At 46.8% G+C, this 25754-nt stretch overlaps 3 protein-coding genes across 5 annotated transcripts in view; all 3 read right to left on the bottom strand.

Annotated features, from left to right (window-relative positions):
• Positions 1 to 109: 109 nt before the first annotated feature.
• On the bottom strand, positions 110 to 3053 carry LOC123098994 (probable receptor-like protein kinase At5g24010). Its single transcript, XM_044521094.1, has one exon. It carries the CDS (start codon positions 2884 to 2886, stop codon positions 268 to 270), a length of 2619 nt encoding a protein of 872 aa, XP_044377029.1. The 5' UTR covers positions 2887 to 3053; the 3' UTR covers positions 110 to 267.
• Positions 3054 to 12058: 9005 nt separating this feature from the next.
• Positions 12059 to 16715, bottom strand: LOC123100575 (uncharacterized). Of its 3 annotated transcripts, XR_006448434.1 has the most exons (5): positions 16393 to 16715; positions 14121 to 14224; positions 12855 to 13687; positions 12618 to 12776; positions 12059 to 12468 (listed from the first exon to the last, which is right to left on the bottom strand). XR_006448434.1 is itself a non-coding variant. In XM_044522483.1 (4 exons), exons 1-3 carry the CDS (start codon positions 16469 to 16471, stop codon positions 13199 to 13201), a joined length of 672 nt encoding a protein of 223 aa, XP_044378418.1. In that variant the 5' UTR covers positions 16472 to 16715; the 3' UTR covers positions 12059 to 12468; positions 12618 to 13198. The 3 variants fall into 3 exon arrangements, 1 of the variants encoding a protein (XP_044378418.1); XR_006448433.1 differs by having other exon boundaries at positions 12618 to 13687; positions 14121 to 14710; XM_044522483.1 differs by having other exon boundaries at positions 12618 to 13687.
• A 2613-nt stretch (positions 16716 to 19328) lies between these two features.
• Positions 19329 to 25754, bottom strand: part of LOC123098993 (uncharacterized) — a 7098-nt gene continuing 672 nt past the window's right edge. The window contains exons 2-5 of the mRNA XM_044521093.1: positions 24732 to 24835; positions 20408 to 21247; positions 20183 to 20338; positions 19329 to 20065 (exon numbers count right to left, since the gene is read on the bottom strand). Coding sequence (XP_044377028.1) covers positions 19682 to 20065; positions 20183 to 20338; positions 20408 to 21247; positions 24732 to 24835 — 1484 coding nt within the window. The 3' untranslated portion in view covers positions 19329 to 19681. The remainder of the gene's footprint in view (positions 20066 to 20182; positions 20339 to 20407; positions 21248 to 24731; positions 24836 to 25754) is intronic.

Below are 25754 nucleotides of genomic sequence, written 5' to 3'. Positions count from 1 at the left end.
GTTTGATGAAAATCAGAAATTTTGGCTCTGGTATTTGCCTGATGAAAAAACAATCAAGTTTTCTTGGCATTCCTATATTTTTTTGACATAAAAAGCAGAAGCGTAAAAATCGCGATGGTTCATGGAACTACAAACTATTATAGACAATTACACATGTTTGCCCAGATGAGGGTTCATTTTACTCATCGCCTCCAAATCAATGCTGAGTCGTGTCCATTGTTGATTCAGATAACATCTACTCTAGTGGTACAGATGAAACTGGGTGGATCATCGTCCCTCGCCGCGTGCGTTGAGCTGGGAGAAGACCTGGCTGTCGGCGAGCTCGGTCATGCTCAGGCCCGCCTCGTCCGCGTCGTCCATCATCAGCAGGCTCGTGGACGACGGCACCCACCGCGGCACGACCACGTCGGCGGGGAGCTGCGTGGCGACGGCGCCGCTGTCCTCGAAGGCGTCCCTGTTGACGTGCGTCTCCTGCAGCTGGAGGCAGTACTCGAGGTTCCAGAGCACGTCGCCCATGGACGGCCGGTCCGCGCCGTAGTCAGCCAGGCACCTCTCCGCCGTCTCGGCGAACTTGCGCAGCGAGTTGTCGTTGACCTCGCCGGCGATCCTGGCGTCGGCGATCTTGTCGAGCTTCCCCTCCCCGTGCATCCTGACGGCCCACTCGGCGATGTTGATCTGGTCGCGGTCGAGGCTCTGGTCGATGACGGGGCGCGCGCAGAGCACCTCGAAGAGCACCACGCCGAAGGAGTAGACGTCGGAGCGGTCCGTGAGCTGCTGCGTCTTGAAGTACTCCGGGTCCAGGTACCCGAAGCTGCCCTTCACCGCCGTGCTGACGTGCGTCTCCCCCAGCGATGGCCCGATGCGCGACAGCCCGAAGTCGGCCACCTTGGCGATGATGGCGCCGCCGCCGGTGCTGCCGCCGTCGTCGGTGCCGAGGAGGATGTTGGTGGACTTGACGTCGCGGTGGATGATGTTCTCCGAGTAGCCGCAGTGCAGGTAGTGCAGGCCCCTGGCGGCGCCGATGCAGATCTCGAGCCGCTGCTTCCACGAGAGCGGCGGCTCGTCGTCGGAGCCGCCGTACAGGTGGCTCCGCAGCGTGCCCTTCTCCATGTACTCGTACACCAGGATCATCTCTGCCTGCTCGTTGCAGTAGCCGATGAGCGACACGAGGTGGCGGTGCCGGATGCCGGACAGCACCACGATCTCCGTGTGGAACTCCGGCAGGCCCTGCTTGGAGGCGCGCATGGCGCGCTTCACCGCCACGGGCGTGCCGTCGGCGAGCGCGCCCTTGTACACGTTGCCGAACCCGCCGACGCCGATGAGGTTGCGGTCGTGGAAGTTGTCCGTGGCGGCCTTGAGCTCCGCCAGCGAGATGTGCAGCTTGGTGCTCACCCTCTGCATCCTGGCGGTGGTGCCCTCGCTGGACCGGTTCGTCGACTCGTCGGCCCAGCCGGAGATGCCTTCCTGCGTGTACGGTGACCACGGCAGCTGCGTGCTCTCCTTATCCTCCGTCGACGCCGGCGGCGCCACCTGCCTCCGCTTCGTCCGCCGCACGACGAAAAAGCAGAGCACCGCGCACGCAAGGACGGCGGCGCCGAGCACCGTCGCGAGCACGATGATGATGATGCTTCTCTTCGTCAGGCCGTGCGACACCGTCAAGCTCGGGTCGGCGGATTGCAGCTTCATGATCTCCAGCCCGTTGAGTATGCCGCCTCCGCTGCTTTGCCGCAACCAGCCGATGCTGACGGTGAGGTTCCCGGCTCTCGGCGCCCTGGCCGCGTAGTCCATGTAAAAGGCCTCGTTCGACTGCCTCGCCCGATCCTTTGGCGAGAGGGCTGGAGTGCCGATGGCTTGCGCGACATAGACGTTGAAGACGATGCCAACACCGACGACGGAGCTGACCACCTCATAGTCGCAGAAGTGGAGGCGGACGAGGTAGCGGGACCCCTGCTCCGCCGGGAACGTCCACGTGACGTTGAAGTTCAGGCCCGGCGTTGTCGCCACCAGGAGGTCCGTCACGTTCGCCGCGCGCTGCGTCCTGTACACCACGTCCGGCGCCACATCCTGTGTGTAACCGTTGGACGGGTCGTACATGATCGGGCTGGAGGTGCTGTTCACAACCGACTGCCCGGGGGCGCCGAAGAGGTAGGGGCCGTCGGGAAGCCACGTCCGCCAGAGCGTGTCGTTCTCCTTGGTCACCATGGGCCCGCCGACGTTGAGGCGGTACACCGTCTCCAGCGCGTCCAGCGGCCACTCGGGCAGGTCATTGCTCCCCACGGGGTCCACCGGTACCGCCGTGTTGTTCCACAGCAGCTCCGGCGGGGCCGAGAACAGCTCGACGGCGTTGACGAACGCGGAGGAGCCGGCGTCCGGGGTGAACCTGATGGTGAAATCTTTCGACCCGTCGCGCGGGACGAAGAACTCCTTGACGACGCCGGCGACCGGCGGCGAGAAGGTAGGCAGGAGGGCGTAGGCGTCGAGGACTGAGACGGTGAAGCGCGCGGAGGAAAGGCTGGTGGAGGAGGAGGCGGGGACGAACGGGAAGAAGTGGAGGCGCAGGACGAGGAACGACGACGCGCCCGCCGTGGCGGGGTACGCGAGGCGGTAGGAGAAGGCCGAGCTGTCGGCGCGCGCGGCGGCGTACAGAGGGTTGGAGGCCGCGCCGGAGCTGGCACTGGCAGACACCGCGGCGGGGCGCCCTTGCGAGAGGTAGCCGTCGTCCCGCACGAAGGTGCGCGTGGGGTTGTCGGATGGGAAGGGGACGTCCGCGCCTGCGCCGCACGCGAGGAAGAAGGAGAAATCCGGGGAGAAAACGGCGAGGGCGGTGTACGGGAGGGCCGTGGCGAGGAGGAGGAGGAGGAGGGGTGGTACGACGTGGACGGCCATTCAGCTCAGGGGGTAGTGGAGCCGTGGCCGGGCGTGCGGGTGGTGGTGGGAGATGAGGCGATCATGGGGATAAGCACGAGTGCGGCGGGCGGTGGTGGTGGTGGTGGAGGGAACACGGCGGGAAGGTGCAGAGTGGTGTGTTGACTCGGGCAGCGGGAAGGTGGACTTGGACTTGGAATGAAATGGCAGGTGGACAAGGATGGGATTGGGATTGGGATTGGTGTGCCCGTGTGTGTTTGGCAGCGCGTGCTGGACCGGAGTGATTGGGGCATTGAAAATTCTGGTTAATTCCTCCACTCTTTTAATTTTTATTTATAATTCCGGTTAATTCCTCCACTCATCATCATCAAGTGGCACTCATTTATTCACGTGAAAAGTACCCCTGCTGGTTGTCTTCCTGGATATTTTTGTCCCTCCTGGATGATTGCTCTATGGCCCATGTTACTTGAAGAAATGCTCCGTAAAATCAATTCATTTCTATTGCTGAATTGGTCGTTTTTTTTACTAATATCTTTTACTCCCTTCGTCTCATAATATAAGAGTGTCAAAATGCTCTTATATTATTACGGGGCGGAGGGAGTAGAATGATAGAATCCATAGTGTCTGTATTACGGTATTCCCGTGAAAAGCAAAAAACAAAAACACAAAAGCGAAATGATTGATGGTGATCAAGAAGCAAAAAAGAAGACTGTCGTGGAGCGTGCGACTCATCGTGCCGCCTCCTGCAACCTCGACTAAGCTGTGGTGCCTGCTCTCTAGGTACCAGGACATAGCTCGGCTAGATGGCGTTGATTGATGATCTCATAGTGGCAGGCCGTCGACTCGCTTCACCTTCTAGTTATTGATCAGTTGGCTCCGATGAGCCTTTTATCACATTTTCTTTTCATTTTTTGGCATGTTTGTGTTGTTGTCCAACATGTCTATTATTTTTATTGCACTTGGACTTGTTATATGAACATGATGGTTGCTTTATTTATAAAGCGGAGTGAAAGTGTTTAAAAAAAGCACCTGGTCCTACTCTTCTTCTACCATATTTCTATGAGGAAGAAGTCAAGGCTGCCATCTTTGGGTCCTACTCTGATGGAGGACCTGGTCCTGATGGCCTCCCTTTCTTCTTCTACCAGAAATTCTTGTACCTAATCAAGAGTGCCCGTCTAGCTATGCTTGCTAAATTTCACTCTGGCAAACTAGATATTTTGAGGTTAAACTTTGCCATGCTAACTCTAATTCCTAGAGAACCTTCTGTCATGACTAGGTTTAGACCTATAAGCTTACTTATTAATTGTGTTTTCAAAATCTTTACTAAAGTTCTCGCTAATAGGCTAGGGCTTATAATGGATAGACTAATCTCCAAAAATCAATTGCCTTCATCAAAAGCAGATATATCTTAGAGAGTGTGGTAACTGTTCATGAAGTGATCCACTCTCTAGCATTATATCTTTCGATGGACACAATGTGTAGGCGATGGTGTGTGCGAGTTGACCACAAGAAGGAGGTGTCGGGTTAAATACCCGCCCAACCATATATTTTTCTAATTTCTTTCTCGCGTCCTGACAGGGAGGACCCACTCCTTCAAACTGAGAAAAAAAACGCACATGTAAATAAACCAGGCACCAAGCCATAGAAAAAAGAACAAAAATCGCCTACGTGGCAAGCCATGAAATTGGAGAAAAACACAATGGGGTAAAATGTGGCATAACTTTGATCAATTGGGATATAAATTGCGAATTTTCTCAAAATGGGGTAAAATGTATCACAAAGCTCAAACTAGGGGATAAAAATGGAATTTACACTATATCTTATCCAATTGCAAGAACTTAGTGAATACTTATCATGTATCATAATGCGATTATTGGTTTTCAAAGCTGCTACTACTGAGACCTTGAATCGTTTTTTGGTCCTTTACTAATTAACACGTGCATATGGTCTTATACACCATTGAGGGCGTACGAGACTTTTTATATCTTAATTGCATAGTTCCTTGACTGAGATTACTGACATCCTACGCCTATTAATAAACATACCCCTATCTGAATCATTGGGCGGCTTGCAATCTTGTGCTCGTAATTTTTTTCTATTATTGTACTTTTGGAATCATGCAAAGCAAAGAGGTCCACAATCATGTTATTAATGAACGAATGTAATGTGAGTGAAAGCTCTCGTCATGGAAGAATCTATCTTCAAAAGTTGATTTCCTGGCAAACCAAAGGTCATGTTCTGCTTCGGATTATGCTAAACTGGTTAGGCGCCATACATCTGTGTGCTTTCATACAAACTAAGTAAGGGCCCTTTTGGTTCAAAGCATTTTCACATCTTTTGGCCTAACTCCATTCCGCCAATTTACTTCAGTGAAGATCAGCAATGGTCGTTCCATCTCCTTTGAAAGATGTGTGGCTGATTGGCATGAATCTTGCTAATTACTTCCCCACTCTATTCCTCACTCCACGAGACAACACTTCAGTCATCATGGGTCCGAGAGGAGACGATCTATGCCTAGACCTACACCCTAGGATTTCCACCGTAGCACTCGCCGAACTTAATGTCTTGCGCTTGCGCTCAATTTTTGTTTCTTGTCTCCTTGAACTCGTAGGAAAACGACTGTCGCACTAGTCGCCTCGACAGTAGATCTCTCTCGATGGGATCAACATATGATGTAGTTTTCGTGGAAAAGCCGTTGGACCCCTTCTCTTCGGTCACTTGGACGAATTACGCCCCAAACAGGTGCAAACTATTCATTTGCCTTGCTTTCAAAGGCAGGCTATTCCTTGTTGTTGTATTTAAACCCTGTATGATGTCTTCTCCTATTGCCTTCAATGAAAAGTTCAGGCTGGCGTAAGCCCGCTGTTGTCCCCGCAAACAAAACATTTTTCATAGGTTGAAACTATTAGAAATTCATCATTGTCGGTCGTTTGATTCACAATATTAAATCCCGAAGGAATTTATTCAAGAGTTCCGTTAAGCTATGTTCAATTAGCAACTTCGCATACACTCGCACATTTTGTAAAGATATCTCTGGTCTTTTATAGTTCAGTCAAACAGATTTTGGCAGAAACATAACCTCGCAAGAATGGGCAAGATATAATGATATTGTGTTTTATGATTCTTCTGGTTCCGGGGCTCCTGATAATCAAAATAGTCCATAACCCCATTATTGATGAATGAATGAATCATGAGTGGAAGCTCTTGTCGTGGAAAAATCTATCATCGATATCCTTGGTATGCAAAACACATGCAGCCTTTGAACTAGCTTTTATTTGGGGTGTCCTTGAACCTTTATTTCTCAAATGATATGTTGATTATCTGAGGAATAAAGTTTATTTGCTATTAATGTTGAATATATGTGTTGTGCATATTGTGCACTGGGCCCACCTCTTAGTTTTTTTTGTATAGTTGAAGTCGTGGTCCACCGTTGTACATCATATATACATGCGATTGCACCTGAGTATTACATCATGCAATTCTCATATCATACATGGTATCCATTTTTTAGGTTACGACCTCGCTTCCGCCCTGCCGCCGCCGCGCGTCTCCTCCCCGCCGTCGCCGCTGCCGCCACCCTAGCCGCCCGCGCCCCTGTCGCGCCAGCCGCCGCCGCTCCCTCCCTCCTTCCTGCCGCCGCGCTACTCCCGCATGCTGCCCGTGCCGTCACCGCCCCTCTGTCGTCGCCGCGCCACCCACAGCTAACTCTAGCATCGCCGCTGTCACCTCCTCTCGCCGCCGCCGCTTTCCCTAAGCCGTCGCTGCACCCCACCCCCTGCTTTTCGGCGACGTGCCGATGCTGACGGTGAGGTTCCCAGCTCTTGGCGCCACGGCCGCGTAGTCAAGATATAAGGCCTCGTTCGGCTGAGTCGCCTGAGCATTCGACGCGAGGTCTCTGCTGCCAAGGGCTTGCGCGGCATAGACATTGAAAACGATGCCAACACCGACGACGGAGCTGACCACGTCATAGTCGCAGAAGTGGAGGCGAACGAGGTAGCGGGACCCTGCCTCCGCCAGGAACGTCCACGTGACGTTGAAGTTCAGGCCCGACGTTGTCGCCCGCAGGAAGTTCGTCATGTTCGCCGCGCGCTGCGTCCTGTACACGACGTCCGGTGCCACCTCCCTTGTGGTGGGAGGGTTGTAGATGATCGGGCTGGACGTGTTGTTCACATCCACTTTAGCTATACGTAAGTCGCCTGAAAAATAATTTTGGGTCAGTCGACTTTTTTGGCCATTGATTTTTTGTTTTCAGATATGTACTGTACTATAAGCTGGCTTAGGTTTTGTTTTTGACTGACCACATATTTGGGTCAGTCAACTTGCTACTGGGCTAAAGCCCACGTACGTGCCCAGTCCTCCATTCTGCCCCTTTGTTTTTCTTTGAAAGAAAACTGTTTTTGTGTTCCTTCTGTTTATTGTTATTCTTTATTTATTGGATTTTATTCTTTTCTTTTGTCGTTATTTTTGGTTGTTGGGATGAATGTCAATGTATACATACAAATACTATCAATATGTGTGAAAATTTGCACTATCACTGATTGTCATTTGTATACTACAAAAAGTGGAATTTTAGTGCAAAGTTGTGTGCAAGTTTTTCTAACCTTTTCATTACCTTTTTTTCTTAAAGAGGAATACCAATGCCACTAATTCATTGTTCTTATAAAACTTTATTATTTTGATTTTGATTTAGTTATTATTTCTTCATTAAGGGTAATATCGATGACATTGATTCATTCCTTCTTAGGATTATTTTTTGTGAAAATTTCAGTATTATATGCTTATTCTTGCGTATTTAAAAAAAATGCAATTTTTGTGTATATTGTGCAAATTTTGTCATTGTTTATTTTAGATATTTTTATTTTATTTTTATTAAAGGGTAATAATAGTTACACCAATTCATTCTTTCTTAGAAAACTTTATTCTTTTGATTTTGTTTTAGTTTGACTCCATTTTCTTCCTTCTTAAAGGGTAATACCAAAGCCGCTAATTAATTATTTTCTAGAAAACTTCATTGTTTTGATATTTTTTGTTTTCTTTTCCTTTTATTTTTCTTAAAGGGTAATACCATGCCAGTAATTCATTCTTCCTTCCAAAACTTCATTATTTTGATTTTGATGTTGATTTTGTTTTTGTTTCAACTTTTGTCTGCTTTAACGGTAATATGAATGCAATTTAATTCATTCATTCTTAGGAAACTTCTTTTTTATGCAAATTTCACATTATATGCTTAATTTTGCATATTATAGAGAAGTGCAATTCATGTGTAAATTGTGTGCAATAATTTTCATTTCATTTTCTTAAAGGTTTATACAAATGCCACTAATTTATTCTTTAGAAAACTTCATTATTTTGACTTTTTTAGTTTTGTATTCTATTTCTTTCTTCTTTATGGGCAACAACAATGTCGTTGATTCTTTCGTTCTAAGGAAACTTCCTTTTCGTGAAAACCCGCCATTATATGCTTATCTTTAATATTATGGAAAAGCACAATTTTATTATTTTGATCTTTTTAGTTTTATTTCATTTTTCCTGTTTTAAGGGCAATACCAATGCCACCAAACCATTCATTCTCAGAATTATTTTTCCCAAAAAATCCACTATTATTTGCTTATTCGTGCATATTATAAAAAATTGTAATTTTCTATCTAATTTGTGTGCAAATTTTATCATTATTTATTCAAAAAAATCTTATAGAAAATGATATCAATGCTACTAATTCATTCCATGAACACGCATTTTATGAATCTACTATGTATATATTAGTGGTGTCGTATTTTCCATCTCTTACAGATGAGTACGCTTGCACACACACATGCGCGCAAACACACTGCGCCGACACACAGCCACATACACACATGGAAAAAGAAAATAAACATGTATATGCTGAACTAGCTAGCGAACTAGCTGCCTATACTAACACTAGTAGTTTGGATATAACTAGGTGCCTAGGTGCAATGCGTGCGTTTCAAAAAGAAAAAAATCCACTGACCCCTACTACTATTTTCAGGCGACTAGCATATAGCCACGCCCATATAATAAGGCGAATGCTAGGCGTAAGCCGGCCGATAGCTCGTGGTTATAAGCCGCTTTGATAACCGTCCAATTATGCACATCTGGTGCCCCGCGCGCGGATCGCAATTCTTGTCAAAACGCACAACTTCCCTCTCGCGCGACACAAGCACCACCATGCAGCACCTATTTTCGCGCTCCGAGCACACCCACCAGCACGGCGACAGCGGCTGCGACGCCGCCGGAGCTGCGATGCAGTGGCCGTCGAAGTCAACGCCGCCGGAGCTGGAGTATCGGAGCTGCAATGCAGAGGTCGTCGATGCTGCCCGAGCTGCAATGCAGTGGCCATGACGCCGCCAAAGCTATGATGCAGCGGCTGTCGGACTCGACGCCGCCGGAGCTGCATCGCCGAAGCTGCAATGCAGCGGTCGTCGACGCCGCCAAAGCAGCAATGCAGTGGCCACGACGCCACCGAAGCTGCACCATCGGAGCTGCAATGCAGCATTCGTAGACGCTGCCAGAGCTGCAATGCACTGGTCACGACGCCGCCGGAGGTACGATGCAGCGGCCGTCAGAGTCAATGCCACCGGAGCTGCAATGCAGCGGTCGTGGACGCCGCCGGAGCTACACCTCCAGAGCTGTAATGCAGCGGTCGTCGACGCCGCCGGAGCTGCAATGTTGCCGCCACGACACCGCGGGAGCTGGCCGGACCTGTGATGCAGCAACCGTGACACTGCCGGAGCTGCGATGCAGCGCTCGTCGACACTGGGTTTGCCCGCAGCTTTATTTCACACGCTCGTCGGGAGATCGGGCAGGTGACGAGCACTAGCGACGCCCCTGTATTCCAAGTTCCAACAACCCGATCTCCCGACGAGCGTGTGAAATAAAGCTGCGGGCAAACCCAGTGTCGACGAGCGCTGCATCGCAGCTCCGGCAGTGTCACGGTTGCTGCATCACAGGTCCGGCCAGCTCCCGCGGTGTCGTGGCGGCAACATTGCAGCTCCGGCGGCGTCGACGACCGCTGCATTACAGCTCTGGAGGTGTAGCTCCGACGGCGTCCACGACCGCTGCATTGCAGCTCCGGCGACTCTGACGGCCGCTGCATCGTACCTCCGGCGGCGTCGTGGCCAGTGCATTGCAGCTCTGGCAGCGTCTACGAACACTGCATTGCAGCTCCGATGGTGCAGCTCCGGTGGCGTCGTGGCCACTGCATTGCTGCTTTGGCGGCGTCGACGACCGCTGCATTGCAGCTTCGGCGATGCAGCTCCGGCGGCGTCGAGTCCGACAGCCGCTGCATCATAGCTTTGGCGGCGTCATGGCCACTGCATTGCAGCTCGGGCAGCATCGACGACCTCTGCATTGCAGCTCCGATACTCCAGCTCCGGCGGCGTTGACTTCGACGGCCACTGCATCGCAGCTCCGGCGGCGTCGCAGCCGCTGTCGCCGTGCTGGTGGGTGTGCTCGGAGCGCGAAAATAGGTGCTGCATGGTGGTGCTTGTGTCGCGCGAGAGGGAAGTTGTGCGTTTTGACAAGAATTGCGATCCGCGCGCGGGGCACCAGATGTGCATAATTGGACGGTTATCAAGGCGGCTTATAACCACGAGCTATCGGCCGGCTTACGCCTAGCATTCGCCATACTATAATAATTTGCAGTTCCATGTACTATCGCCATTTTTAGGCTTCTGCCTTTTGTTTTAATAAAGGGGACTGCTAAATCTTAGTGGACAAGTCAGCCATTGGATCGGACATTCCTTTTAGTGGATTCGTGAGCACTACTTGTCCAGTGTAGTCTCGGCCCAGTGCAACCAGCCTGTTCTTTTTTTTCCTTCTATTGGGCAGGGATGCACCATGGGCTGAGCGTGAGGGAGGGTCTTTTGTCTATTGGGCCTTTTTTTCTGGACGTGTGAGAAAGCTTGTGTCCGAGCTATATGTTTCTCGTCAAAAAAAAAAAACTCAAGCTTCGATTTTTATTGTTGTTCCACTCAAGATCAAACTGGGCATTCTTACTATTTCTAATTGATAAGGCAAGTTGTAAAAAGACGAGGACGCCTTCATTTTATTTTTTTACTTGTTATTTTTCTCTTTGTTTTTTCTTTTTTATTCATTTTGGTTTTTTAGGCATTTTTATTCATTTTGGTATGTCACACCTTCGCTGTGTAGCGACCATGCTCGTCCCCATCCCCCCATTCATGCTACATATGTTTGGGCCGGCCCAACTAGTCCTTTTTGATTTTGGGAAGGTTCTAAAACTTTCTCTTTGAATTTTTGTTTTTCTTTTCTTTTTTCTTTTTCCCTTTACTAATTCGCAAAAAATTCTAAAATCTGGGATTTTTTTCAAATTAGTGACTTTTTAAAAATTCAAACATTTTTACAAATCGGTGAACATTTTCTGAAATTCAATTTTTTTCATCAAAGTCAACATTTGTTCATCAAAGCAAAAAAATATTCATCAAATTCAAAAAATGTTTATGATTTTTTTAAAATGTTCGGTGAATTCAAAATATGTTCATTGAACTTAAAATTTGTTCATTGAAATTTAAAAAATGTTCATCCAAAAATCAAATTTTGTTCATCAAAATTCAAAACATGTTTATTTTTCAGAAAGTGTTAACATTTTTTGAATAAATGGGAATTTTTTCCAAAAAAAATTCCAAGTGGAGCCTTTTCAGTGTGGAATGTGCTTCGTGAGAAGACTGCATCGGCGTTCAATGTGAACACCTGAAAAAAAAACTGATTTGGGCAATGCACGGATACACAACAGTGACTCATCACACCAAACTCAAGGCTTACTTTCAATGTTCTAAATTTTCTGAAGATTTCTACCTGCACATGTGGGAGTGAACTATGGACCTGCAATATTTATTTTTAGAGTTTATTAAAATGCCACAACTTTTCTTTTCACCAAGCAATTAAAAACCCAGATCTTGCTATTCTCATCAAACAGCATGATAGTACCTTAACACAACCCACTTAAAATAGAAAAAACAAAGGAACCAATAGCGCGGTAAGTTGTAACTAAAAATTACTACCTCCGTTTCATATTAGTTATCGCTGATTTAGTACAAAGTTGTACTAAATTAGCGACAACTATGGAACCGAGGGAGTAATAAACAATAAATTCAATTATGACATTGTCACAGTGAAATATTGCATCATGCAACAATATTTGGTCCACAATATAATAATCTACTAAATTATGATATTGCCACATCTAAGCAGCAAAAGCATGGCATCGCCTGCAAGGCTCTAGAACATTTAACTTTACTGTGGAGGGAACTTTTCCCATAATATACCTTTCAATTGCCAAGAGGCTTCACGGGCTTTTTTGATCATATGCCTACCTATGGGGTTACACTCACCGGTTTCATGAATGTGCCTACCAATATCGTCAACATCATCTATCGTGTCCAATGTAAGGCACTCTAGTGATGCTGCATTCTCAAGAATATGACATGTCAACTCAACCATGCTCTTTGCAGAGCAAAACCCAGAGATCTTGACAGTCTTGATGTTCTCATGGCGGTATTCCCGCCTCTGCCTAAGATGTGACGGGTCTCCAAAAACCGAATCATGTTTCATGCGAGTCTGCGACACCTGCATAGGATCAAAATTAATATGACTGCATAGGATCAAAATTAATATGACCATCGATTGATAATGTAAAAAACCAGGAAGATGCTTGGATTGATGATACAACTGAAGATACTAGACTAGATATCTTTCGAGATGAAAACGTGACTTACGGCCAAGTGGAAAGTTTCCAAGACAGGACAAGCATCCAGGAAAGAAACCAGAGAAAAGTAATCGTAGACTGGGGGGAAAGCCCCATGTTCGGCTTCAAGAGAAATAGACAAATACTTGAGGTGGAGGAATTTGACAGGCACAATTGGTGTATTGACGACCTTCAAGAATACGACTCACATTAGTAACATTCCAAGTTATATCTGATAATCAAAAGTTTTGTAGTATACTTCACTAACAGAAGATATGCTAAGAGTTTCAATATTGGGCACAATGGATGGCAGGTTGGCACGAGCATTGTAGATGGTGTTACACCGAGCAAAACAACACATTCCCATGGTCTTCACTTGAACTGAATCTCCAAACAGAAGTTTAACTTGTCCACCATTGAAGTAAAAAAGTTGAGAGATTCGGAGCTTTGCACTCTATCAACTGCAGTTTAGTGCATTCAGACACCATCAGGTAGGTGAGATGCTGTAGCAGGCTAGGTATCTTCAGGCAAGTGATCGTATCGCAATACTTTAGTGTCAAGTGCTCCAAAGCAGAAGAATTAAAAATTAGGCATCCTAATTCATCCACCGTATTACGAACCCAAAACGGGCTGCAGCCTTCTCAAGTTACCAAATCCAGCCGTCGGATGGAAGGCACAACCACCAAGGCAGAGATGCTCTATCGTGTTTCTACACCCATCATCAACAAAAAGTGCACACGGGAAATCGTAGTAGTTTGCATTGCAGGTTGAAGGTAGAACAACGGCGAGTTCTTCAATCCGTAGTTTAGCGGCAATCTGAAGCCTGCTATTAAGATAACAGGGATCAACTGTAATGTATAATTCGATCCTGAATTTCTTAACTCCTTTGCCTGAGTGTTTTTTCAGAATGTGATCAACTTCCATAGTGAGATCCCTTGCAATTACAACGTTTTGATGTGGAATTCCATTCAGGCCCAGCGCTTTCCTACTGAAGGTGAGGTTAGGATGGCACTTCCAAGAACGTAAAAATGCATGAGATACGCAGGCAACACGGGCAGCATCTCGCAACGGCAGTAGGGAATGTATATGGCGCCAGATGTCCTGGACACACAAACATTGGAGAAAAGTTCAAAAGGGGAATTGTAGAGACAAGTGGTTATTTCAATGGGGGTGAGCATGTGCACGATGTTTCTTTATAAAATTTATTTCATAGTGAAGCATGATACTTAGCTAGATATAGAGAACATTTTTTTCGATCATTGCTCTTTAATAGCTATAAGGTCCTCCGATTTCTCGGGTACAGCCTATATTACAGAGTAACTCATATAGTGATTTTATCCTGAGATAAAATAGTTAGAACTGAGCAAAGCAACTAATGTTGTAGTAGGACTGCAGGGGATTGCAGCACTGCAAGATCAGTCCATATTTTGTTTATTTAGTTAGCATAGCTCAATTTGTGCACTTTGAGGCTAGAACAGTCATAGTCATGTTTTACTTTAACTACGAGTATTATCAACATTTTAGTATGCTGTACCTCTGGAAGGTCTGGCCCTGAAAATGCCATTCTCTTGCAACCTTGAAGGTTACTGTGTTGGCATGAAGAGATCTTTCTTTTAGCCGCTAAAGGTACCGATCTATCTGCAACACATCATGCATTGGTATTAATAATATAGACATTACCATCGAAAAGAACAAACTCAAGCACACAGAAATCTAGTTTGCTTCCCTTATTTAAGTTTTGCACAAGAACACTAGCAGCTTCGAAAACACCAAACTCAAGCACACTCAGAGATCTAGTTTGCTTCCCTTATCTGAGTTTTGCGGAAGGACACTAGCAATATTCAGAAATCCCATCAATTCTGTTCAATTCAACGGAACATAGAACCCATCAGACAGTGATATCCCTACCCTTTCCTGGCCCCCATCGCTCAGTTTACATTTGAATGCTACCACATGAAGCCTAGGGACAAGTCTGGTTTGAATGGATACTGCTGGCTCCTCAGGAACTATGGAGTCACTTATTTTGGGACGGAGGGAGTATCATTGAATCTTTTGCCTCTCCAATTCTTCAATTATTAATTCATTCTGAACCAACGGGAGGTCGGTTGGAGAGTCCCTGAGTGACTACGCAAAACAGCAAGAAAAAAAAGGGATCAATCTTGCTGGCCACCAAAGTAAGATTTTAAGGTCAAGTAAAAGACATTGTCTGTCAGGCTTTCAGACTTTGATCAACATAATTTTTTCGAACCATGCAGGAGAACTGCATGTAGGATATATTAAGAAAGGAGAAGTTGAAGCTATAGAAAGGTTACTGCCTTACGGTCGACCTGACAAAAGCCGAATACGACCTTTTACCAAAATGAAAACTACCGGCAAAGGACCTGACAAGACCAACGACAATGCAGAAACAACTACAAAACAGAAGGAGCAAGGCCACAAAGGAAAATGTCACGGGCTAGCCACCGCCCAAAGCCTAGCACCAGCTTTGATCAGATCAACGATATGCTGTATTGGTTTGAAGATATTATCAAAAACTCCTCCCTTCCTTTCAGTCCAGACGCTCCAGGTGATAAGAATGATCAAAGAGTTCAGTTTTTTTCTCTTATCCCCTTGCAGCCTAGATCTCCCGAATGGCACTAGATGCTCCAGGTGATAAGCATGATCAAATTTGAATCCATTTGTGGGATGACCTCCTGCAGATCAGCCCAATGCAGAGTTCACGACTGCGCACTCCATGAACATGTGATGGATGTTTTCCTGAACCATATCACAGAAGAGTAGAAGAAACATACTAGCTTGTTATGAGGGAGGTTCTGTCGTCCATATCCTTCCATGAACGACCAACTATAAGAAAAAATTGCATTTGAGTGGAGCCCAAGACGACTAGATTGCATCAGCCGATAGGTCAGTGATCGAAGTGCTAAAAACGCCTTTGTAAACAGACTTTGCCGAGAAAACTTCCTTGGCCTCCCACTTCCAATTCCAAGAGTCACTAGCATTCAGGTACGACTAAGATGAACTTGAGAGAGGATATCCCACAATGCAAGCGCCTGCACAAAGGCAAGTACATTAATTGGTTTCTTGATATCCTTAATCCATCTACCATTGGTCATGGCATCAATCAATGACCGTTCGCTTCACTCTAGTTTTTGGATGAGCCGAGTGGAAAACCTCCGCAGCAAGTTCTTCAATTGTGAATTCACTAATCCATTTGTTAATCCAGAAAAAACACCCTGATGAATCTCCAATGATGACCTTGAACAACATCAGTCCCCTTCATAAGAAGGCTCTTTTAATTTTGTCAGTAGCTTTAAAGAGCCATGGTGGGGGATCAAGTGACATCATTTGAAAGATGGGGATCGCTGAGAGCACGGACTGCACCAAAATTAGACGACCTCCTTGATATATAAAAACCAACTAGTCCAAGCAGGCAACCTGTCTCTTAGCTTGTCAATCAAACCATGAAAATCTTCCTTTCTGTGTTTCTTCGTGCTTAGTGGTAATCCCTAATACTTAATGGGAAATGAGGAGATTTGGCGGTTTACGATGTCGCCGATCTCCTGTATCAGATCATCACTGCAACTAAAAGGAGGTGTTATAACCGTCCATGCCAGGGGCCTTTTCCTTGATTGCCTCCAAAACTTCCTCTTATCTTACCAAAAAGGAGCGTTTTGGTTCATCCCCAAAAGAATTCAGGCCTAGCAAGAATTCAGGTCTAGTAACTAATCCCCAAAAGATCAGTTTTTTTCCCTCCGGGACAGAAACCTCAGACAAATAAGCCGAGAAGGGGCTAAGAGACGACTTACTGCGGGCTTGAATCTGGCCGCCGAGATGCTTGCTATCCCGCTGCCTGGACATGAGCAGCTTCAGAGCTAGCAACCCCATGATACGATACGACAGCGAGAAATCGAGCGCGCCAAGAAGGGCTCAACCTCTGTTCCTCTTCTACTCCGTATATGTCAATGGGTCTGTCGACACAGAATTGGGCGCGCGCCGTGCGGGGAGGGGATCCCGCGCTTCTATCTCGAATTCGAATTCGAGGCGAAGCCAACAAGCCGCGGCTGAGGAAATAGCGTCGGCGCCGCCTGACGGGGCTACCCACCCCACCACGAGAGGAAACGGACTCTCACCCTCCTGCCATCCGGCCAGACTTTGGCATGTAAAATTTTGGTCCGTTTAATTGTCCGTGAACAACTTTTTTTAAGACAAACTCGCAAAACTTTTTTTTTTCTGGTTGCATGTATGTATATATTTAAATTCTCTCTATTGTGAATTTTTTTTTTGGCGAGAACTCTCTATTGTGGTTTCTAATTTAATTGATAATTGATTCGATATACATAACTACGGTACCTCCATTCTTGAATAGATGATGTTGGAGACATTGATGCGGAACTCAATAAATATTTTTGGCTTTTACTTTTCAAGATAGAGGGAGTTGGTTCAAAATATTGCATACATGTTAGAGCATCTCCAACCATTCGGCCCCACATGATGCCGAAAAAGAGCCGTCTGGGACCGAACCGGCATTTGCTTGTCGCGTGGGGGCAATTGCGTTCCCGGTCGTCGCCCCCAGCTCGCCGTCAAAATCGCGCAAACTCAGCGATCTGATACGAATCTGCCACAAACTCGACGATTTTCATTGAAATTTGTAAAAAAACAAAGAAACATACAAACTATGCCTAGCTCTATTACGCCGTGGTCGCCGTCCGCCTTCTACATGCCGAGGAGCCTGTAGAACCGGGTGTAGTCGCCGCCGCCGCCGTCGTCGTCGCACGCCCCGCCGGAGCCGCCGCCGTCCCTACTGCACCCCTGACCAGGGTCGCCGACGCGCGGGGGGTTGGACGGCCCGGGCTCGTCCTCGTCGTCGCTGTCGAGGATGACGACGCCGCCCTCCTTGCGTCCACGACATCGGGCCTTGATCTCCGTGTACGACCGGCGCTGGCACGGCACCTGCTCGCGGACGTAGTCCGCCTTCGCCCACTTGAGGGCGCTCTCGTCAGCGGCGGCCTCCGCGTGCTCCGCCTTCACGGGGAGCAGCCCCAGCTCGGTCTTCAGCCGGACTAGGCGAAGGGAACGTGGGGAGGGGCGGCCGCCCTCGTTGATGACGAGGGCGCCGCTACGGGTGTGGCGACGAAGCGGCGTCTCCTCCGGCTCCGGCTTGATGGGGCGGAGCGTCGGCGAGCCGAAGGAGAGCGTCGGCGAGCCGAAGGAGAGCGAGCCGGAGCCCGACGATGAGGAGATCCCCGGCTCCATTCGTCGCACCGTCCAGGGGCTGCCACGACGGCGAGAGAATGACGGGCGCGGCGGGTACTCGAGGCGCGGCGTGTTGCCGGTCTCGATGTGGTCGAGGACGGCCTCAAGGGTGCGACCGGGCACGCCCCACCACTCGCGCCGCCCGTCGGCGTTGAGGCGGCCACGGGGGATGATGCTGTTGGCGGAGGCGATCTGGTCTTCGCGGCGACGCTCGAAGTACATCGTCCACAGCGTGTGGCTGTCGGCAGCGTACCTCGGCTCGTTCCGCTGCGTCTCTGTCAGCGACGAGCGGATGCGGGCGATCTTGGCCCGCCGTTCAGCCCCGGTGGTACCGGGACGCCGCCGGCGCTCAATTTCCACGAGCCCGGCACCCGCATGTCTGGAGGCGCCGGATAGTCGACCTCGTAGAGGAGGCGCGCCTCGTCCTCGTGGAGATGGAGTCGGCCAAAGCCGTTCGTTGCCGGGGTACCGCTCAGCCATTGCTCGTCGCGGGGAAGAGGGGGGAGAGGTGGCTTCTGTGGGAGACGAGGCTAGAGAAGGCGAGTTGTGGCGACTGTGGCATTCACCGGCGGGGAGGTCGGCTTTTATAGCCGATGCGGGGCGGTGAGACCCTGCATGTCGGGCGACGCATGGCGGGAGCGGACGGGACGCGCGTCGCGGGCGCCATCACTGCGCCGCCCGTGAGGCATCAATGGAGGATAACCGGTGCAGCAGCGCGGCAGCCTTGGCATTGATTCCTACGGGAACCGAGGCGATGAGGACGACGAAGCGGCGTGACTCGGCGGGCCCATTCCCGTTCGCGTCAAAATCGCTTTCCCCGGCGCCCCTCAGCGCGCCGGGTTCCGTCTGGGTCCACCGGCGTCAGTTTCGGCCCAAACCGGCGAAAACGGGCTCCTGAAACGCGACTGGGCCGTTTTTTGGGCGCCGGCGACAGAAAATGGCCTCGGGGGCTTTTGGGGGCGCGGCTCGAGATGCTCTTACACATATATACAAGCCTGCTGATGATGGACGACGCGGACGAGACGGGCGTGAGCATGACCGACCTCGCCGACAGCCAGGTCTTCTCCCAGCTCAACGCCCAGGGCGAGGGGCGATGATCCAGCCAGCTCGTGCACCATTTCTGCAATCTGTACCACTAGAGTAGATGTTCTCTGAATCAACAATGGAGACGATTCAGCACTGATTTGGAGGCGATGTAAAATGAACCCTGCTGATCTGGGCACCATTGTTGATGCTACACAGCTCTCAAACATGTGTAATTGTCTATAATAATTTGTAGTTCCATGTACTATCCCCATTTTTAGGCTTCTGCTTTTTATTTAAAAAAAATTGGAATGCCAAAACTTGATTGTTTTTTCATCAGGCAAATACCAGAGCCAAAATTTCTGGTTTTCATCAAACATCATCACAGTATACCTCAAGCACAACACATGTCAAGCTGATTACACAAAGTACAAGAACCAAATCACAGCATATGTGAAAATAAAAATAAAGATCAAAAACAATAATTTCAGGGAGAAAGATAAACAAGATTGCTGGGATAACTGCATAGCACATCTCAGTTACATGATACTCCCTTGTCTCCCGAAAGGAGGCCTATAACTTTTGTCTTGGGTCAAATGCTGTAAATCCTGACCGAATTTTATAAGAAAATATATCAACAGCTACAATACTAAATAGTTCCTGATATCTTCTTTTATATATCAAATACCATAATTGCTTGTCCCTATACTTCTACGCTGGTGTTTAAGTGACCCGTTTGGACATTCCTGCTGCAAGTGGCAACTCATGCAACAGTGTTCAGTCAACAATGTAATTTACAAATTTATGATATTGCCACATCTAAGCAGCCAAAGCATGGCATAGCTTGCAAGGCTGCAAGACATTTAACTTGACCGTGGAGGGAACTATTCCCACGATATATCTTTTGACAGCCAAGAGCGCCTTACGTGCTTCTCTGATCATATGCCTGCCTATGTGGCCACATTCACCAGTTTTGTGAATGTGTCTGTCAATACTGAAAGCACGTATCGTGTCCAAAGTAAGGCACTCGAGTGATGTTGCATTCTCGAGAATATGGCATGCCAGCTCGACCATGCTCTTCGCAGAGCAAAACCCAATAATCCTCACATTCTTAATGTTGTCGTGGCGGTATTCAGGCATCTGCCTAAGACGTGACGACGGGTCTCCAAGAACCGAATCGTGTTTCATGCGATCCTGTGACACCTGCATGCGCAATGTTCAATATCAGTGTCCCTGACAATGTGAAAAACCAAGATACTTGGATCGTACCACCGAAGATACTAGACAGTAGATATGATTCAAGATGAAAGAGCGACTTACAAACAAGTTGAAAGTTTCCAAGACAGGACAAGCATCCAGCAAAGAAACCAGAGAAAAGTAATCATAGTCTGGGGAAAAAGCCCCATTTCCTTCAAGAGAAATAGACAGATACTTGAGGTGGAGGAATTTTACAGGCACGATTGGTATATTGACCACCTTCAAGAATACGCCTCACATTAGTAACATTTCAAGGTATATATGATAATCAAAAGTTCCGCAGTTTACCTCACTAACAGAAGATATGCTGAGAGTTTCAATATTTGGCACAATGGATGGCAGGTTGGCACAAGCATTATAAATGGTGTTACACTGAGTAGAACAACGCATTTCCATGGTCTTCACTTGAACTGAACATCCAAACAGAAGTTCAACTTGTCGACCACTGAAGTAAAAAGTGGAGAGATTTGGAGCTTTACACTCTATTGTCTGCAGATTAGCGCATGCAGCTACCATCAGGTAGCTGAGATGCTGTAGCAGGCTAGGTATCTTCAGGTAAGTGATCGTATAGCAATACTTGAGTGCCAAGTGCTCCAAAGCTGGAGATTTGGAAATAAGGCATTCTAATTCATCCACCGTAATATGCACCCAAAACAGCCGCAGCTTTCTCAAGTAACCAAATCCAGCTGTGGGATGGAAGGCACAACCGCCAAGGCAGAGATGCTCTATTGCGTTTCTACACCCATCATCAACAAAAAGTGCACAAGGGAAATCGTAGTCATTTGCATTGCAGGTTGAAGGTAGAACAACGGCGAGTTCCTCAACCCGTAGTTCAGCAGCAATCTGAAGCCAGCTATTAAGATAGCAGGGATCAACTGGCATGTGTAATTCGATCCTGAATTTCTTAACTCCTTTGCCTGAGTGTTTTTTGAGAATGTGGTCGACTTTCATAGTGAGATCCCTTGCAATTACATCACTTTGACGTGGAATTCTATTCAGGCCCAGTGCTTTCCTAGTGAAGGAGAGGTTGGGATGGCATTTCCAGGAACGTAAAAATGCATGAGATACGCAGGCAACACGGGCAGCATCTCGCAGCGGCAGTAGGGAATGTATATGGCGCCAGATGTCCTATAGACACAAACATTGGAGAAAAGTTCACAAGGGGAATTGTACAGGCAAGTGGTTGTTACAATGGGGTGAGCATGTGCAGGATGTTTCTTTATACTTCCTCCGTCCGGAAATACTTGTCATCAAAATGAATAAAAGGGGATGTATCTAGATGTATTTTAGTTTTAGATACATCCCTTTTTGTCCATTTTGATGACAAGTATTTTCGGACGGAGGGAGTAAGATTTAGTTCACAAAAAACTGTGTTGTCGGTACTTTCCTACTATTCTTTTTACCATGAAATCCTGGGGGAACCCCCAAGGGTAATTTTCTATTAATAAATATAGTACATAAAACAGAAAGGTTACATGTAGGTTAACAAGGCTAACAATTCAGTGGGGAACTAGATAGCTAGAAACCCCAAGGAGCAACAAAAGAAAAAAGAGCCAAGGCCAGAGGCTATAGATCCAAGTTTCAAACTTTTGCTTCTCGGTTTGCTTGAAACGATGAGCAGTGAGGTTGAGATCAGATAGGAACCTAGCTTTCCAAGAAGAAAATATTGGTCTTGTTTGCTAAAAATCAAACCATTTCTTTCTTTCTAGATATTCCAAGCAACACAAGTAATGATCTCAATGAAACATGAGCTCTGAAAGGAAGCTTTCGTTGCATGGAAAGAATGGAACAGAGAAAGACCTGGGAGCCAAGTGACTTCTGCAAAATTCCAGCACCTAGCTACAAAAGAACACTCAAAGAAGATATGGTTCCTTGTTTCAATAATTCCCTCAGAGCAGCGCACACAATTGGGACCAGGCTCCAAATGCTAATGTTTCCGAAGCATTAGACCCCTACTATTGAGCCGATCCATTAAAAATAACCAAGCAAACACCTTCAGCTTGGTCATACATTTGCTTTTCCATAATTTAGAGAAGATTGGGTCAACCTCCAAACCAGCAAATAGGAATTTGTAGCTAGATGGAGTAAAACGCCCAGCATTTGAAGTTCTAAACAGCACGTCCAAGAATCTGACAGACCATCCTGAACAGTCATCTGAATGGGCAGAGACAACCTAAAGCTCCTCAAACTCTTGCTCAGACAGGGGCAGAATGAACAAAGTTGTTATATCTTTTGTTTGAACAGCCTGGGCAAGGAATATATTGTGCTCAACAGAAAATTATAAAAATCTCGGGAGGTGAAGCTCCAGAATGCCACTTATCTTCACACGGAAGTATAGTCATGCCAGTTCTTGGATCAAGTGCGGTAATAGCCCGAAAGTGCCAAGCAAAAGAACAAATGTCCCGCCACCAAAATGAGCCGTGGGGAACAAAATTCTGATAATATGCATGCCTAACCAGCTGCGGCCAAGAAATGTTAGCACAATTGTAAAACTTAAAAAGCTGCTGTCATGCAAACTATATCCCATATAGCCAAGGATTTGGGTTTTTGATCAATGCCATCCTCCCTTTGGCGCAAAGACAGTGGCGTCTTGCTCTGTCCATTGACTGGATCGTCCTTTTCTAAATCTTAAGAGAGCCTATGTAAAATGTAGGGAGCGCTGACATAACTGAATTAACATAATTAGAGAGCCACCAGATGTCAAAAAGCGGGAGCAGACGTTTAATCTTCTTTCCACACAGTCCACCAAGGGTCACAAAATCTTGAATTATAGGACGTGTTGTACCAAGTGGTAAGCCCAAATAAGGAAATGGCAGCTGGCCAACATGGCATTCCAGCAAGCTAGAACGGTCCTGCATCTGTTGATCGGAACAGTTAATTGGCACCATACAAGATTTGCTGAAATTCACTGATAACCCTGTAGCAAGGGAAAACTACTCCAAGGTGCTTTTTAGGATATATACAAGAACCTGATCAGCCGAGGCCACCAACGCAACTAGAGTATCATCAGCGTACTGTATGATGGGAAAGTGCTGGTCGTGGTCGGAATAGGAATAAGAGCTCTCAAATGCCCATGGAGAAAATGATCATTAAGCATAGTTTGAAGAGGGTCGGCCGAGTCCACAAAAAGTAACAGCGAGAGCCGATCCCCTTGACGGACACCCCTCTTACAGACAATTTTTTACCCGGGACTCGCATTAAGCAAAATGGAAGAAGTGCCTGAAGAGATGATGCATTTCATCCAAGCAAGCCAAGTTAGCCATTGTCTGAAGAATAGCATCATGTTCCACCATATCAGACACTTTGGTGAATCAAGTTTAAGGATGACAGTTTGCTTTCCTGACTGTTTGCATTGGTGAATGTACTCGAATGCCCAAGCCAGACAATCTTGTATTGTGTGAGATTTCAAAAGGTCGTATTGATTTCTATGAACCACTTGTAGAATCTTACTCTGAAGCAGTGGCGAATCCAGAAAGGAAATGGAGGGTGGGCTCAAAATTAACGATGACTAAACTAAATTAGCATCATCATAGAAAATAGTGTCATGTACTAGGAATTCACATACCAATACATTAGTATGAGAGAAGCAACAATAAAACAGCACAAGAAGGCAAAAACAATGATATCAGTGTTGCTTCATACTGCCATATTGTTGAACGGCTCCAAACCAAAATAAAGAAAAGTATACCCAAGTGCCCAACACTAGAATTATTACTGAAAATTATGCTTGTGGATATCTCTTTCTCGTAGAATACTCATAGTATCTTTATTTTTGTAAATAGGCAAACAAGCTGTATTCAACAGTAAACTATTTAACATTTCATGAGCTAGCCATTAGTGTTACTAATTTAACGAAATAAATCAAGTATTAGACCAACATCTTGCGGGTTGGCCCTCCAGTGGCCAAAGCGGGGATGCGCCCAGCTGTGGAGCTGCCCAGGTTGTGGCCTTCTCCCTCCTTTGTGGGCCGGCCAGCACGCTCCAATTCCCTACTGCGGTACTGCCGCCGCGTTCCACTACCCTACTGCCGGCGCGCTCCTCTACCATACTGTCGGTGCACTCCTCTGTTGAGGGCTGCAGTCCTGTGAGATTGCGACTATTATTCTGCACTTCTGTTGGACGCATCACGGCTGGCTGGGTGCAAAGTTACGAACAGAGAGATATTGCTCGTATGTTTTGCTACAGTGAACGGGCTCTAGATGGACTGGTGAGCTTTTGTTTTGCTGGAGGGTAGGCTCAAGCCTGTTGAAGGCCCCCTACTAGACTCGCCGCTGCTCTGAAGCCTATTAACCAATAATTTGTTCTAAAACTTGTTCAATTGAGGGTGAGGATTAGTGGTGGTCTATCCATGTGTCTCACCTCTCTTTCTTACCTTGCTAAAATGTATCGAACAAAAATAGCAAAGCAACTCACCCTCATCTCTTGACAGAGAGTTTTGTTCTGAGCTGGAATAGTTAGAAATGAGCAAAGCAACTAATGTTGTAGTACGTACTGCAGGAGATTGCAGCACTACAAGATCAGTCCATATCAATTTGTGCACTTTGAGGCTAGAATAGTCATAGTCGTGTTTTACTCTAATTACTAGTATTATCAGCATTGTAGTATGCCGTACCTCTGGAAGGTCTGCCCCTGAAAATGCCACTCTCTTGCAACCTTGATTGTTATTGTGTTGGCATGAAGAGATCTTTCTTTTAACCACTGAAGTAACCAATCTATCTGCAACAAATCATGCATGGGTATTAGTAATATAGACATTACCATAAAAAACAACAAACTCAAGCACACGCAGAAATCTAGTTTGCTTCCCTTATCTAAGTTTTGTGAAAAGGACACTAGCAACTTCAAAAACATTGAAAACACCAAATCAAGCAGAAACATAAATCTATTTACCTAAGTTTTGCGAAAGGACTGTAGCAACTTCAAAAACCACAAGACTGCAATATTCCCGAAATTCCATCAATTTTGTTCATTTCAACAGAACGTAAAGCCCATCGGCCAGTGATACCCATACCCTTTCCTAGCCACCATCCCTTGGTTCACATTTGGATGCTATGAAGCCTAGGGACTATTCTGGTTTGAATGGATACTGATGGGTCCTCAGGAAATATGGTAGAGAAGTACTCCCTCCATAAACTAATATAAGAGCGTTTAGAATACTAAAATAGTGATCTAAACGCTTTTATATTAGTTTGCAGATGAAGTATCATTGAATCTTTTACCTCTCAAATCTTCAATAATTGATATAATTAACGGATTTGTTCATTCTCGTCTTAACAAAGTTCCATCTAACTCGTATGTCATTTGATTTTACGAGAAGATTCGTACGGATTTTTATTTCTATTTTGTAGATGAGACTTAGTTAATTTTTATCTAGACGAGAGCTAGCCACACCCACGTTAATTAATTCATATTCCATCGGTTCCATCATTATTGTTGAACTAAAACCATGACAATAATTACGGATCGGAGGGAATATCAACTAATGGGAGCTCGGTTGCAGAGTCTCAGAGTGAGTACGCAAAACAGAAGAACAGGAAACAGGAACGATTCCTGCTGTGCGCCAAAGTAAGATTTTAAGGTCAAGTAAAAACATTGTCTGTCTGGCTTTCGGATTTTGGTCAACATAATCAATTAC

This window comes from Triticum aestivum, chromosome 4D, assembly GCF_018294505.1.
Source record: "Triticum aestivum cultivar Chinese Spring chromosome 4D, IWGSC CS RefSeq v2.1, whole genome shotgun sequence".
NCBI lineage: Eukaryota > Viridiplantae > Streptophyta > Magnoliopsida > Poales > Poaceae > Triticum > Triticum aestivum.
This window is presented reverse-complemented; position numbering and strand designations above follow the sequence as displayed.

What these genes read in the sequence shown, in the direction of transcription:
- LOC123100575 (XM_044522483.1), bottom strand. Translation starts at nt 16,471, where the DNA reads ATGGGGTTGCTAGCTCTGAAGCTGCTCATGTCCAGGCAGCGGGATAGC. An exon ending in CGGCCAGATTCAAGCCCGCA is followed by an intron (nt 14,225 to 16,392) that starts GTAAGTCGTCTC and finishes GATGTGTTGCAG; the next exon opens with ATAGATCGGTACCTTTAGCG. An exon ending in CAGGGCCAGACCTTCCAGAG is followed by an intron (nt 13,688 to 14,120) that starts GTACAGCATACT and finishes TTGTGTGTCCAG; the next exon opens with GACATCTGGCGCCATATACA.
- LOC123098994 (XM_044521094.1), bottom strand. Translation starts at nt 2,886, where the DNA reads ATGGCCGTCCACGTCGTACCACCCCTCCTCCTCCTCCTCCTCGCCACG.